This window comes from Myotis brandtii, unplaced genomic scaffold (genome assembly GCF_000412655.1).
Source record: "Myotis brandtii unplaced genomic scaffold, ASM41265v1 scaffold332, whole genome shotgun sequence".
Classification (NCBI taxonomy): Eukaryota; Metazoa; Chordata; class Mammalia; order Chiroptera; family Vespertilionidae; genus Myotis; species Myotis brandtii.
The window spans coordinates 800,833-817,573 of record NW_005362797.1 but is presented as its reverse complement, the minus strand read 5'-3'; the positions used below and the strand labels follow the sequence as shown (position 1 = coordinate 817,573).

General features: G+C 40.6%; 1 protein-coding gene across 8 annotated transcripts in view; it reads right to left on the bottom strand.

Annotated features, from left to right (window-relative positions):
• Window positions 1-16,741, bottom strand: part of ZC3H14 (zinc finger CCCH-type containing 14) — a 39,832-nt gene that overhangs the window by 4,117 nt on the left and 18,974 nt on the right. For 2 of the 8 annotated variants that reach the window (XM_005871166.2, XM_014543666.1), the window contains exons 9-12: window positions 10,801-10,875; window positions 5,004-5,163; window positions 4,016-4,248; window positions 320-440 (exon numbers count right to left, since the gene is read on the bottom strand). In XM_005871166.2, coding sequence (XP_005871228.1) covers window positions 320-440; window positions 4,016-4,248; window positions 5,004-5,163; window positions 10,801-10,875 — 589 coding nt within the window. Of the gene's footprint in view, window positions 1-319; window positions 441-4,015; window positions 4,249-5,003; window positions 5,164-10,800; window positions 10,876-12,407; window positions 12,814-16,741 lie in introns of those variants that run through there. The other 6 variants (XM_005871170.2, XM_014543667.1, XM_005871167.2 and 3 more) reach the window with 5 other exon arrangements.

The window sequence follows — 16,741 nt, the reverse complement described above, 5'->3', positions numbered from 1 at the left end:
CAATGCATACAAACTGGGATAGTTATTACATACCCACCTCCTTAAATGTACAGAATCCGGAATAAAACCCAGAATTTCGGTATCTCATAGGTCTGAGGCACAAAGAAACCACCTCCCATCTCCCCATCCTTACACCTACACACACCCACACACACCCCTGCCCCCCCCACACACACATGCTGTTCAGGGCAGGACCGTGGTAAGTGTCAATTAATTTAGTTACAAAACTCAAACTTGGCCTAAAAAAAAAAGAAAAGCTAAATATGCGATCAGATATAGAAATTAACCTGAAGACCAGAACTGGTTCGCTGCTACTCACTTGCAAGGTGAAATCGGGTGGTGGTAAGCACATTCATCCCCATTTTTGCAGGCAGGCCAGTACTTGCAGCGCTCCAAAAGTTTTTCTGGCTTCTGTGCCACATTCAGTTCACTCATCTCAGCTACAAAGGGAGAGGAATTAAAAGTATACATTAATTATGATCAATTCAGTACATGGCACTTCTAATAAATTTCCCTCAAAACCCAGTCTTAAAATCGTTATCTTCTATGTCCATAATCATATGAAATAAATGAGTCAAAGTAATCTGACCAACACTGTAACAGAATCCTGTAAACGATCCAGGAAGTAGACTAGTTCGCATTGTGGAAGTAAGTGAACAGTGATGCTGCAACTAGGGCCAAAGTTCTCACAAAAAACTCCTATTCTCAAAAATACTTCAGAGCTGATCAAATATAAAAGAGGGAAGAATGTCAAGTAGAGAGCCAATAAAATGAAATGCAGACTGAAAACACAAGTTGATAAAAAATGTGAACGAATTCTCATTCAGGCAAGTTCACCAGTGGTCCCAATACAAAAGTATTCCAACTCACTGAGGTATACCCAGTTTTCTAAGTCCAAGTGATAAATTCAGCAATGTCTTCAAAGTGAGGAAAAGACTTTTGCCTAAAATGGGTCACAAATGTCATTATCTACAGGGGCCCAGCAGATTACCTAACAGAGTGCGCCTGACTGGATGTAAGATCACCATGGCAGTCAGTCTCCTCGTGGAGCAAACGGGTGGGGAAGAGACCAGTGCACACACCATCGGATGGCACACTCACTGCCATACCATCCACCAGGTTCTGTCCAATTACAATGTCAATTATTGTGACTGCAGAAAGTGGGGCCATGTTGCCAGACTGTCTCCTGATTCGGTAAGCCAAAAACCTTTTTACATGACATTTAAATTTTAAATGCTGGCAACTAATTCAAATTCAAAACAGAATAAACCAAATAAAGTTACACCTGGTAGCTATCATGAGCTACCAACTTCTGGTCCAACACATCCAACCCTCCCTCCCAATAGCACCATGGGTATTACCTATTATTGTTCATATTCATGTTTGTGAAAGCAGATATCACTTGAACTACATCTCTTACAGAGCTGTTCAAATTTGGCTCTGTAACTTACTAGCAGAGAAGGTAGACATTGGGCAAGTGCTAACATCTCTGAATGTCAGGTTCCTCATTTACACAGAGGAAATAATGCCTTCCTTAATTTTATGATTAAATGAAAACAAGAATGCAAAAACAGGTAACAATCAAAACTTAACAATACAGTGACCCGACTTCCGTCTTCATTACAGGAAAACAAGGCACACAAGGTCAGTCCTGAACCCGTTAGGAAGACCATCAGCGCTACTTTGACTATGCCTGACATATAAATTTTCCAGGCTACTTAATAAAGTAAGTCATTATTTATCTCCAGGATAAAAAGTATCCCTAGTCTTAAGTAAAATCTGGTAGGGCCAGAGGATTTTCTCCAAATTTAAATGGTTTTTGTGTCAGCCTTGTACAGATGTGTGTCTGTCTGACCTTCCTCCTAAAGAACATTCTTTAGACCAGCGGTTCTCAACATGTGGGTCGTGACCCCTTTGGCGGTCGAACAACCCTTTCACAGGGGTCGCCTAAGACCATCCTGCATATCAGATATTTACATTACGATTCATAACAGTAGCAACATTAGTTATGAAGTAGCAACGAAAATAATTTTATGGTTAGGTCACAACATGAGGAACTGTGTTTAAAGGGCCAGAAGGTTGAGAACCACTGTTTTAGACTATGGTATCTGTGTGGCAACCCAGGCCAAATGAGAAGTTAACAGAATACCCATCGCAGGCTGCTGCAAAGTGGAATAAGTGGCAACTCATAAACATGTTAAAGAGGTTAAATACTGCACAAGGAAACTGTATCTTCCCGATGAAATGTTAAACCATATATACGAAGGTCATGACTCTGGTTTTCCCTAACATTTACTTCATAAGCTATTAAAACTTTTCCTGTTTACATTTTAAGAGGCAAATTCACGTTTTGCTGCAAACTATAAAATCTGTACTGCTATATAATGGCCAGTGGGGGTGACTTCAAACGGCTGCTGCTGTCGGTAGCATCCTGGAAACACTGGACAAAAGCCACCAAAAGCAATTACAAAGTTTCAAACTCCCTGCTCAGAGGGGGAGAGCAAGAGAGACCCCAGCCTCTTTGTGACTGCTATTCAGGGGTCTCTCAGCGTAATATACCGAGAGTCCCAGATCAAAGTGATGGTGAAGGAGGCTCACCACGCATCACAGCTGTCTCCATAATAGCCACTGGTATACGTGTCGCCGATGACATATATTCCAATAAAGCCTAACAGACATCTACATTTAAATGAAACTAGACCCTAACATATAAAAATTTAAGCTGCCAAATTGAAAACCAAAGTAGCAAAAGCACCAGAATTTTCTCTTATTTTAGACAAAATATATAAGGTCAAGAAATATGCAGTGCCCAACTTGCAGTTCTTAACATCTTTGTTTCCATTTTAAAACCTTTCCTCCTTTCAATAGGGTTGTTTTGAACTTCTGCCACCAATCAAAACCATAACACTATATTATTGCCTCATTCAGTTCAAGATAATAGCGATATCTCTTCACTTACTCATATCTCCCCCTAAGGACTATTATATTTTTTAGCTACTAAAAAAGCATTTAATTTATTTTCATATATCTGCAAAGAAATTTTACTCTGGAAAAATTTCAAAACCCATTTTTTTCTTTGATACTGTTCATTAAGAGTCAGTAATTGGCCGGTTGGTATGGTTCAATGGTTAAATGTCAACCCATGCATCAAGAGGTCGGCGGTTCAATTCCAAGTCAGGGCACATGCCTGGGTTGCGGGTTCAATCCCCAGTGGGAACTGTGCAGAGGGCAGCCTGTTGATGTTTCTCTCTCATCGATGTTTGTCTATCTTTCTCTCCCTTCCTCTCTCTCTAAAATCATTCAAAACCTATTTTTTAAAAATGTAGTAATTGCCTCCCCTGTCAAAGTAGGTGTTTCTAGGAATGTGAGGTCTGAAGAGCGTGGTTATTCTCTATCCTGAGAGAAAATGATCAGTAGCTGTACCTGCCACTGGTATCCAGTGAAAAGCCATAAGAAAGGCTCATCTGCCTAAAAGCATGTCACTATCTGAAATGAGTTGATCTGACTTCTAAATACTATGCTTAAATATTAATTTAAACATAAGATCTTTTCTAAACGTCCAAGAACTATTTTGACTGCTAGGTGAGAAACTTCACTCAAGAGAATTTCACTGAAGGAGAAATAGCATCAAAATTCAAATTCATTTTTCTAGCAAGTTAATTATAAAAGAGACTAATGCTGGTAAAAGAGGAAAGTAGCCAGTACAGTTTCTTTTTCAGAAAAAGAAAAGGTAAACAGAAATTAAGAATGATGGTCATTCTCTGACATGAATAAAAGGTATTTTTTGGCTTCCATGGCTGAATACCATGTTAGCACCTAAATAACAGCCAACATTCACAGGAGAGACAGTCTCAAATTTAACTGGTTGTTTTGTCTGAAAAAAATAAAGGCCACTACTGAGGAATAAATAAAAGCAAGGCCTCCAACCAGTATTCATTCAAGACAGAGAAACATGTCAAAGATTTCCTTCTCAATACCAGCACCCTAAGAGGGAAAGGCTGAGCTCTCAACACACCGTGTGCAAAGCTACCATTGGGGTCATCAAGCTGCCTGCTCATCAACTGCAACTGCTGTGGGTGGAGGAGACCTCTGAGTCCCTGGTTTGAGGCTGCAGTTTGGTTTACAGGTTTCATTCCTTCAAAGCACATGTCCTCCTCTTGATCTGACATGTATCCTGGGGGGCTGGGAACACCATCCAGCGTCACTATAAACTTGGGACTTGCAGGTTTATCTGGTTGTACAAGATCTCTGCCAGATAGATAGAAAATACCATAGAATTAGGGAAACGAACACATAAAGCTGAGCCTCCTAACGTGTTCTTTAGCAGAACTATCACTCCCTTACTTGCTGTGGTTTCTTCAGTTAAAAAAAAAAAAAAGAAGACTTTAAAGAACTTGCAGGTACAGCCTCCGTGGGATTCCTGCTACCTACCACACACTGGCTGCGGCCCATCACTGTGGCAGCATCACCAGCACCCCTGGGGCTAAAGCCAATTTCTCCTCAACCCTAACCCCCACCATCCATCTGATCCTCATAGGGTCACATGGAAATAAACTGAGAAGTCAGCATCCATGCACACAGCACAATAGCCAGCAGTCTACATTTACACTAATTTTATTATCTGTATGTTTGTTAGAACTTTTAGGTAATTTTCTAAGGGAAGGATCATCCCAACCCAACTGGCTATCTCTGGAGGGATTTCCTGATTTTGATCACCTGGCCTTTAAAATCTCATTTCCTGGATGCACATAAAGAAAAGAATCTTATTAACATTAAATCATATGCTGACTTATTTTGCAGGACAATGGATTTCCGAACAAGAAAGATGAACTGGAATATTTGAAACCTGATCTTGGCTTACTATATACGTGGCCTAACTATTGAGTCAAAGCACTCTACACTGAGCGCCAGGATGGGGTGGAGGGAAGTGTAAACTGATGGTTATCCTGCACTGCCCATCTAATGAACACAAATTAGCTACACAAAAAAAAGAAACCATCTACCGTGTCTGCATAAGGTGTCCTGAAAGTACCCGAAGGGTATCTGCGGTCTTCATCCCCGACTCTTGGTTTGATGCCACTACTATTTCCTCAGACAGCTTTGGCTTCTTCAGAATAAATGATCTTGTGTCTGCATAGACCAGGGATTCCATGTCATAGTAATCTGAGCCAAAAAAATTGGCCACAAATGTTTACTTTTGAATATACCTTCATTCCCAACATCACACACGTGAGAAGAATGTCAAGTTTTTAATATATATATTTGTAATTATTTTCAAAGGAAAATCACAATGGTTCTACTCAGAACAGGGCTGCAATTCTGTGTCAAATCTCTTTCCAAAGAAGCATTCTTTGCCTCTTCCAGCATATAACCAAGGGATTCTAGAACACTCCTTGCCTACAGTATGAAAAGGTTCTTACATGAGGCATCTAATGGGATAGTAACAATATGTACTTTTAAATACAATACTTTCTAAAAACATGGAGAATAAAGAGCCCTAATGTTCCCTAGAATTATGATACAAAGATTGTGTAAAAAGCGTTCTAAAATCTGTTTTGTTCATTTTGCACAGTATCACTTAGTGAAATGAACACATCCTAATGATAAGAATTCAGCTGTCATAATTTCCACCCGATTTTAAAGACCACTATGAGAGAGAATTTTAAGATGAATAGACATTTTAAAAAATACAGCAAGGAACACAATGACCTTCAGTGCAAATAAGTAGAGCTCACATCATCGGAAACATCATCTTAGGCCCAACACTTTATAAAATACACCAAGCCCTAGTGGAGATGGCTGACCTATCAATATGCAGTCAACTGACTTGAGTTAATGAGCTCCACAGTTAACAGGCAAATAACAGAGACCAAAATTCGGACTATTCATTCATGTTCATTCCCTGAAAAAAAGTGAACTGCTGAGAATACTGGGCTAGGTATACACAAAAATATTTCAGAACTGTATGCCCCAAAAAGCGACCTAAAAGGGATGTAAGCAGGTTGGAAGAGTCCAGAACCTCCTCCAACTGGGAGAAGAAAGGCTTACAGAGGAGGAACAAGTACAACAGGTACTAAAGGGATGAGCAGGAATACACTAGGAGGGAAAGTGCTGGAGAAGAGAGGACACCGCATGGAGAAAGGCAGGGCTTTCCTCATTAGGAGCACAGGGATTTGAGACAGTGAGAAATGTGGTATGCTGGAGGGCTGGGTGTGGTGGGCTAAGCAGATGAGTGGCAAGGAAGAGGCTGAGGCATAAAGGAGTTTAAATTCTGGTCCAGAAGTAGTAAGTAAACCAGAGAGGTTTCTAAGTAGGGAGGTCACATGTTTAAACTGGTTTTCAGGAAAAAAGGAACAGTGGTAAGATGGACTAGAGTCCTAGATCTCAGTTATGAGGCTATTGCCCAGGAGTGATGTTGAGGCTCCAAGTTAAAAGTCTCATCCCTTTTTCCTAGTCTAACACCCTCCCATGAGCACCAGCAGCTCACAGCAGGTGCATGTAGGAGGCATGCCTGTCGTCCCTGCCAGTGCAGCGGAGACTGGTAAAGACAGGTGTATGAATGAGAGCAGGAGGAAGAGGAACTTGATGCAGGAAATAGAGGACAGGAGAAAGAGCCAATTTAAAAGGGGGAAAAGGCAGGTGGCCAAGACGTGGAAACAACTAGCACAGGGGTGGGCAAACTTTTTGACTCGAGGGCCACAATGGGTTCTTAAACTGGACCGGAGGGCCGGAACAAAAGCATGGATGGAGTGAGTGTTTGTGTGAACTAATATAAATTCAAAGTAAACATCATTACATAAAAGGGTACGGTCTTTTTTTTTTTTTTTTAGTTTTATTCATTTCAAACAGGCCGGATCCGGCCCGCGGGCCGTAGTTTGCCCACGGCTGAACTAGAGGGTTCTTCGATAGATGACTGATAAAGAAGATGAGATACATATATACACTGGAATACTACTCCTCAGACATAGAAAAGATAAAATACTGCCACTTGCAACATGAGTATCATGCTAAGTGAAGTCAAATGGAAAAAGTCAACCACCACATGATTTCATGCATTATGTGGGATATAAAACTGAAACCAACCAACCAACAAGACATAAAAACTCTAGGCACAGACAAAAGCATAGTGGTTACCAGAAGGAAAGGAGGGTGGGGAGAGGTAGAAGAGGATAAGGTGGGGATAAATGGTGATGGAAGGAGAGACCTGACTTGGGGTGATGGGCACACAATGCAATATACGGATGATGTATTACACAACTGAACACTTGAAACCTCCAAAGGGTGGGGCAAGAGGAAGTTTACAGATGTTCATATGGAAAATTATACAATTTATAAATAATGCCCTAGCTGTTTTGGTTCAGTGAATAGAGCATTGGCCTGTGGACTGAAGGGTCCTGGGTTCGATTCCAGTCAGGGGCACATACCCAGGCTTTCAGGCTCAATCCCCAGTAGCGGGTGTGCAGGAGGCAGCCAATCAATGATTATCTCTCATCACTGATGTTTTATCTCTCTCCCTCTTCCTCTCTGAAATCAATAAAAATACATTTTAAAAAATAATAATAGTACAAGAATAAACTGTGTTTCGCATACTCACAACAGTAAACCTATTTTTGCCCTTTCCTGTATAATTTTATTAACCAATGTTGCCCCGATAAATGTTAATGAAAAATAAAAGAGGGCAAAGATAAATATCAGTTTTAGGTTTATTTAGTTTGAAATGTTGTGGGGCTCTCACATGTTCAGGAAGAAGTTGAAAATTCAGATCTGACCACTGGGGGTGGGGAGACAAATAAGAGAAGCAGAGTCAAAAGTGAAGGTGAAATAAGAATGTTTAATAAACTGTACACACGGAGTGCTACTGTCTTCTCACTGATCTGCATGTCAGAGACCACAAGTGACCCGAGACCACAGGTGATCCGAGGCCTCACGCCAGCAAAGGCAGAGTCCAGAAGTTAGTCCGAGGGCGGCAGCATTCCTTCTCTCCACCCTGCACTTTTCTGAGGCAAAGAGGCTCTACTACTTTGCATCTTGGGAGAATATAGGAGATGAAAATAACATTGAGGGCAGGACACAGGGTAAAGTTAACATTTTAAAGGGCAGTAGAGGAGGAAAGGAGTTGATAAAGGAGAATGAAAAGGAATTAGGAGGAGGACAGGAAAGTCCTGGGAGCCAATGGATCAGAGATGGAAGAAAACAGAATTAAAGTGTCGCAAGCTACAGTTTAGGAAGTGTACACTGAAAAAGGAGCTCTGCACCCACACAGCCACTGGTCGCCTCTGCAGGACTAATGTGAGCAGCCTAGGTCGAGGCGAACCAGACAGATGGAATAGTGACATCTGGGTGAAGAACACAGGCGTCTGACCCAGGCATTCTGTTTCCTCCTGAAATGCCACTAAAATATCAATAAAGAAAATGACTGTGAAAGGAGATACAACCACACTTCGGAAGTGAAAAACCAATTTAGTAGATCTTCAAAAGCTGAGTCTGAAGCCAATAATGAAGCCAACCAGCATGGATCTCCAGCGGTTGAGAAATAGGGGACCTTGGGATTCTAGGGGTGGGCAGAACAGATGTGGCTCCAGTGTCCATTTCAAGCACAGTTAGTTCTTCCTAAATTCTCGTTTCTATTCCCCTACCTCTCTACTGAAGACATCTGGAATAACTGGAGATCCACTTTCTCACTAGTCACCATGGGAGACACCTATGGATGAAGCTCCCTGGTCTCCGACAGAAAGGTGCTACAACATGAACTAAATGCATACTATTAAAACTGTTAAGAGCAGGTTTCCTGATAACCTCTGACCAGTTTCTCCCTTGGAGAAAGTATCGCTTTATAGATTCTTGAGCTAAAAGCAGAGGGGTCTCTGCACCAAGGGATGCCAGCCAGGTTGAAAGAAGCACCATTCAGAAACCAGGGAGGGGCTTGTTAAGGTAAACATTCTGTAGTAATTCATGCTGAGGTGCCTTCCCCAGTTCCCTTTCCCACTTGGCTCCCAGCCAGTCCATTACTTGAAAGGTCTTTCTTTAGAGAAGCTGACCAGCCTACAGGAAAGGCCTAAAAACCGACATCAGGGTGCCCCAAGACAGCAAGACACATCACACTCCACTGCAGATCTGTGTTCCTATGCGAGGTCCAAAGCCCACACCCCAGCTAATTAACCCAGAGCACCAACAGCTTCCTAAGTGCCCACTCTTAAATCTAAGCCTACCAAGGGCCTGCAGACATCTGAAGAAAACCTCTCTCACAAAAGACAGTGACCAAAACAAACAACTTGGATAAAAGACCAAAAAAAAAGTCAGAAACTACCCTCAATATCCTCAGAGAAATAAGAGAAAGTACTGCATACATGAAACAAAACCAGTATGGAAAAAAAAAGGGGGGGGTGGGGTGGGTGGAGAAAGATGCACAAATAAAATGGCTCTCAGAAATAAAATTAAAAAATTGTAGAGCCCTGGCTGGTGTGGCATTGGTTGGAGCGTTGTCCCATGTACCGGAAGGTCATGGGTTTGATTCCCGGTCAGGGCACATACCTAGGTTTAGGGTTCAATCCCTGGTCCTGGTGTGTATGGGAAGCAATCGATCGATGTCTCTTTCTCATCAATGTTTCTCCCCCCACCACCCAACCCTTACTTCCCTCTCTAAAATCAATTTAAAAAATTATAGGAGGTAAGCGAAGGATGTAGTCTTTCATAAGCCTACTAGAACTACTTGATGATTCAAACTGTATGGGCACCATGGATAAATATAAAAACTAAAGGAAACAAAACGAATGTGTGAGGGTTGATTAAGCGGATACTACATACACAGACTTCAGCTACCAAACATTTGAAGGAAAATGCCCTTATGTAGAAAGCAGGATGGAATGTTGGGAGATAAGTGGAAAATCAAGACTGGAGAATTTCTAACCCCTTTTATAGGTAGAAGGGAGAAGCCATTAGAGAGGCAGAAACTGAAGCGACATGAGTGTGGTGATAACAAACTGCTCAGCAGCAGGTTAGGAGCTGGCATGTGGGTGGGATGTAACCCTCAGAGAAGACAAGCACAGAAGGCCATGGCAAGGTCAGGTAATACAGGTGGTGACTGTGGAGTCCCGATCACGGGGAAGAAAATTTGGTTAGGGGCAGAGAAGCAGAGTCAAGGCACCAGAGCTTCCAGTGAAGAGCAGGTTTGGGGGAGACAGAAGGAAGTGGAGAGAATAAGACTTCTGATTTTAAGTTTGCAGGTGTCAATGGCTCCCATCATTTTTTCAGCAGACATTAGGGATTCCACATGCATCTGGCAAGGGCACTGGCAACAGAGATAAATAAGGCACTAGCCCCAGTCCTGAAGTAGCCATGGCGTGTGTTGGGGTGGGAGAGACTTAAGGTTAAGTTCCAGGGGGTCTAACAACGACAAGTCCTTGGTGTGTCCCTGGCAATGAGAGTCTAAAGTGAAGTAAAACTGGTTCAAAAGGCAGGGAAACTACAACAGCTCAGGGCCTGGCAAAAGTTGGGCAGAGAGGAGAGTAGGGTAGGGACTCTAGTCATCCCTAGAGCAGGGAAGTGAGCAGCCAACGAATTCCAGGGTCCTAGGTAAAATGGCAGCAATGGAAGAAAGGTTTTGAATGAGGTGAAAAATACAAACACATGTAACATAAAGAAAATGCAGATCTTGTCACCTGCCCCTAAAATATTTTCACAGACCTAAATATAGCACCTTAGGGCAGGATCTAAGAAATATAAGGCACATTAAATGAAGTGTAATGAAAATAGCAACTAAAAAATGCCCGATTACACTGAAAACTTAACATGATTACCAACCTGGACTGATCTGCAGAGTTTCTGCCATGACTGGATCAATTTGCAGCCGGGACAGTAACGGCCTCTGCTGAGTTCCTAGAATATATATTTTAAAACTTAACTAAGCTTAAAACACAATACCAGCATGTTTATGTCCCAGAAATTAAGCCCCAAATAATCTTTCTGGGTTCTTAAAGTCTTAAAAATAAAAGTTTAAATAATACAATTTACTAATATTTTTAGACGAAAGGTCTCTAAGACAAAAACCTGTACTCAGGATTAAACCAAAAACAGCAATGTACAACATTCCTGGCTCTCCCTCTAGAGGCTGGTTTTCCTGGACTGGAGATAAAGGTGAAAAGGTAGAAAAGCCAAAGGGAGGTGCTGCAAGGACCCACAGCTTGCACCATGGGAGACAGGCGACTGCCAACTGCAAGGTCAACATAAGAGGCATCTCCCTCCATCACCTGGCTCTCACCATTATGACTCACTCCACCCACCCCTGGAATTACAAAAAAAACACTCCGGAGTTATCTGGTTAGAGAGTGCCCAAAAGACTGACTACAGGCTTGGATGGATATAAAGAGAACACTGAACAAATAAAATTCTCAGCTCTACTGTCCAGGTTCTACCAAAGCATGAAAATAACCACTTGGATTTCCCAGAAGATGCTCAGCTAGAAACAAGCTCATAGTTACACTGCAAAACACACACACAGCACTGACACAGCACTAACTGTCTCTATCTTCAATTGGAGGGTAAGCACTCTGAGGGATGCGAGGCTGTCACACTTCTTTCTCCAAGCCTCCCTGTCCAATGCACAGCCTATATTAGGTCCTCACTCGCTTGCAGACTTGCGACAAAAGCATCACACAGTACAGCCTACAAAGGGATATGATTGATAGGGTTCCACACACTGAAATATTAGGTGCCTGCATGCTAACTTTTAGTGTATCTACTACTGGCCGCTTCACAAGGATAGCCTTTACTCACTCAGCGAAAACATGCAACTGCCAACTACCATTTTCATTAAAAGGGTTTTTAAACTGTAAAAGCTATGCTCAATTCAAAATTGTATCAGCTATTTTCTTTTAAAATATAAGTTACATTATCCTGTAGTGGTGTGCCAAAATAAAAGTTAATTCCTTCCAAAATTATCATGGTAAAAATACAGTAAATCCCAAGGAGCTGACCTGAAAATGAAAGACAGATGTCATTTGGTCAAGCCAGCATTCCTGAAGGACAGCCTGAGAAACTGACACGGATTAGGTTACAGGAAAAAAATGCTCTTCCAATTAAAATACAACAGGTCTTACATTTAAAAAGAAATTCCCAAGACAGATACAAAAAAAAAGGGACCGTTTTCTCATATGTCAACTTTTGCTTCATCTCTCTATGCTCACCTATCTTTTCAGCACATCATTTCAGAGAGATCCACTAGAGAGGACGGAATTCTGGTTAAGTTCTAGACTTCTAAGTTAAATCATGCAGGGTCCAATTTTGTCATTAAAGGTCCACGAAAACTTTCAAGCTCTTTGTCACATGCGGCCTCTGTATGAGAACTAGTTAGGTTACAGGAAAATATATAGCGCCATGGGTACCTAGAAGCTATCATATTAAGAATTTACCTTTCTCAATGTTGCTAAGGAAGCCAATTATTTTTACATCAGTAGTCCTTGACTGTGACTCAAAATCTACTTCCTCTTGAAGACCTTTGAACTCTCTGTCGCATTCAGCTGTTGATGTTGAATATTCATTCATTTTAACCTCCAAAGATGAAATTTTTGCTTCATTCTGTGACACTCTAACTTTTAGATCAAAAAGATTTGCTTCCGCTGTCAACATTGCTGTTTTCATTTCTTTAATTTCATTGATATCAGTTGATATTTTCCTTAAAAGATGGGAAATATTGTCTAGCTCATTCAGTGAACAAGAGGAACTTGTTACAGAACCTAAGTCAATTGGCTCAGGTGAGACGAAAATCGGTAAAGATGGTGAAAACCTTGAAGACATATTCATAAAATTCTCTCTCCCTCCTATTTTTAAAATATTTTTCTTCGAAGCCCATTAAATTGTTTCATCAAAAGTAAAAGTAGTAATTAAGGCTTTTACTTTAAGAAGTATTAAGAATGAATAACATTTTTAAACCTGTAACTAAAAAGACAGGATTGTATATTTCTGTAGTCACAACTCAAAAGTCCTACTTATAGCTCCTCTCCAAACAATAAGCCCTATTATTACATACAAGAGAATTCTGGCTTCTGATTGGCTAAAAACAGACATATGACACACAAAGAATTTTTCTATTAACCTCATGACAAGGAGCACTGAAGGTTTGGGATGTAAATTAAGCAATATAACAACATTAAGTATTTTATTCTGGGATATAATGTGAATTAAGTATAATTTTGTCCTGACATCTATTAAATAATAGTTTTTAAGCTTCAGATTATTCTAGTATCTTCAGTTTCTTCCCTTAAAAATGGTAAAGGACTGTATCTAGCATTTCCTTTGTAGGCAGAGGGCAGGGAGGGTTATTGGACTCATGATCACACACAAATCTCTCTAAAAATATGTGGTGATAATGGAATTCAATGCACTGATATGAAATGGTAGAAATTTAAAGATAGGCGAAATAGAAACTTTGCCTTGGTTTGATGCTAAAACATTATTAGATATGTGGTTTTCTTCCATTCTGTAGGTTGTCTTTTCATTTTCTTGAAACACAAAAATTTTAAACTTTGATCAAATCCAATTGATCTAGTTTCTTTGACTTTTGGTGCCATATCTAAGAAACCATTGCCTGACTAAACCAAGCTTACTTATAAATTTACACCTATTTTTTCTCCCAAGAGTTCTATAATTTTAGCTCTTACATTTAGGTCTTTGATCCATTTTAAGTTAAAATTTATATATGTAGTAGTGAAGGACCCTACTTCATTCTTTTGTATGTGGATATCCAGCTGTCCAACACCACCTGTTGAAAAAGATTATTCTTTCCCCCACTGAACTGTCTTGATATACTTGTTGAAAACCAATTGATCATAAATGTATTGGTCCATTTCTGGATTCTCAATTTGATTCCAATGGTCTTATACCTTATGAGAGTACCAGTTTTAATTACTGTAAGTCTGTAGCAAGTTTTGAAATTGGGAAATATAAGTCCTTCGACTTTATTATTTTTCAATAGTTTTGGCTATTTAGGTCCTTTTCATCTCCATATCAATATTAGGAACATTTTGCCAATTTCTGCAAAAAACAAGCAGGAATTTTAAAACACTGAGTTATATTTATAGGTCAATTTGGGAGTGTCACCAATTTAAAATATGAAGATACAAGATGGTGAACATGACTACCCAGTGCCTCTCCAAAAGAATAATTCTTTTTTTGTTTTTAATATAGTTTTATTGATCTCAGAGAGGAAGGGAGGAGAGAGAGAGAAATATCAATGATGAATGAGTCATTGACTGGCTGCCTCCTGCATGACGCCTACTGGGGATGGAGCCCACAACCCGGGCACGTGCCCTGACAGGGACTCAAACCGACCTCCTGGTTCATAGGTCAACATTCAAGCACTGAGCCACACAGGCTGGGCAAAAGAGTAATTCTTATAAATAATTGTAGCCTTTGGTTTCTCAGCTAGATATTGTTCACAATCCTATATAATAAAAGGGTAATATGCAAATTGACCCTAGAACTACCAGGAATGACCAGTTGCTATGATGCGCACTGACCACCAGGGGGCAGACGCTCAACGCAGCAACTGCCCCCAAGTGGTCAGTGCGCTTCTATAGGGGGAGTGCCGCTCAGCCAGAAGCTGGCTCATGGCTGGCCAGTGCAGCGGCAGTGGAGGAAGCCTCTCCTGCCTCCGCAGCAGCGCTAAGGATGTCCGACTGTGGCTTAGGCCCGATCCCCGCGGGCCTAAGCTGGCAGGTGGACATCCCCTGAGAGGGCGCAGGCCGAGCTGAGACCCTCCCCTCCCTGTCCCCCCTGAGTGCACGAATTTTTGTGCACCAGGCCTCTAGTAACACAATAACAGAATAAAGTAAAAATGCTTAAGTTTATATAATAACCTTTATTCATTTCTCTATTATATCTGTAAATTAACCTAATTCTTCAAAATCTTTGGATAGAAAATAATTTTCAAAATTTACAAGGCTTTGGATTCACAGAGAATTTTTTAAGAGCACTAGCTTATGGATGACACCTATAGCACACATTAGGAAGAGCTGTGTGCCACCTGCAAACCAGTTGGTTCACTCGAAGGTAGCAAACACACTTCAATGAGAAAAGCAGAGATGAGTCACAGGGAAACAAGGTAGCTAAAAAAAGCCCATTTGAAGCTTCTTGTTGTCACCCATTGTGCCTAGACCAACTTTAGAATGCAAAGTAAGCAAAGATCCTTCTAGAGATTCCAATGTAAATATCTATCAGCAGAGAAAGTTTACATATTTTAAGGAAACTGGAACATTGAAAGGTTAATGTCAGCTAGTAAGTGGCAGAGCCTGGATTAACACCTAAGCAATCAGGCTCCCTGAATCCATATAGTCAGTCACAGTCACTATCTTATACTTCTCTTCATGATACATTAAGTGGAATAAAACGTTAGAGAAATCACATGGTATAACTCCTATTTTATATACACATATATGTGCATGCATACAAATATACATGTAATTCTACTTGATACAAAAAGTGAACATGTATATACATTTTTAAAAAGCCAGGAAGACTACAGATAGCACACCAAACTAGTTTGGGTGCAGTGCTTACCTCTGAGGAAGACTGTGGGCAGAACACAGGGGGATTTCCCTTGTTTTCTCTTAACATAAACCTCCTCTATACTAAAACTAAGTGCTTCTAGTCCAACATGATAGATCAAGTATATACGATTATAGCCTCTCCTCTGGAGAGTCCATGAAAAGGAAGGAACTTAAAGGGCACAAGTCTTCAACATACAGCAATGGATTCCAAACTGGGTTTCTAGGATTATCCAATAAAATGTAGGAAGAAAGTATCAGAAATTCTATCACAGTAGAAATATTTATCATCTCTATCCTTCTCAGAGTTCTATTTTTTACATGTTCTAACATACACACTAATAGCGGGTGTAAATGTAAATAAAATACGTATATTGAGTAAGCACCGAGAAATTATTTTAGTATATAAAAAATTGTATGGTAAAAAATACAGAGATCACTGATTTAAAGATGGGCTTAGAGAGGGGATCATAGCAGATGAGATTTCAACCACCTCTGGAAAATGGAAAATATACACACAAATACTGGCTATGGGGCAGAGCAGAACAGCCAAATGAGACCCTGGGAAAACTTCAAGTCAGAGGCAACGCAGGAGGGACATAAATATTTCCTGAGCTCTTATACATGCCATGCACTGTTCTGGGTACTCAGTAAAAGACATGAACAACCAACACAAATCCCTAGTAAAAGAGCTTATAGTCTGGTTGGGAAGGGAGAACATATTTGTTAAGCCCGGCTAGTGTGACTCAGTGGCTGAGAGTTGACCTATGAACCAGGAGGTCACGGTTGGATTGATTCCCCCTCAGGGCACATGCCTGGGTATCAGGCTCAATACCCAGTAGGGGGCATGCAGAAAGCAGCCAATCAATGATTCTCTCATCATTGATGTCTCTCTCTCTCCTCTTTATTCCTCTCTCTGAAATAAATAAAAACATATTTAAATACATATATATAACATAGTTTAGCCCTGGCCAGGTAGCTCAGTTGATTAGAGCATCACCCTGCTACACCAAGGTTGAGGGTTCAATCTCCAGTCAGGCACATAAAAGAAGCAACCAATGAATACATATGTAACTGGAACAACAAAGTTGATGTATGTCTCTACCCCTACCAACTCTCTATAAAATCAATAACTAAAAATAAATATATATATAACATAGTTTATGTTGATGATACATATTTAAAATCCTAAGTCTGGGTAA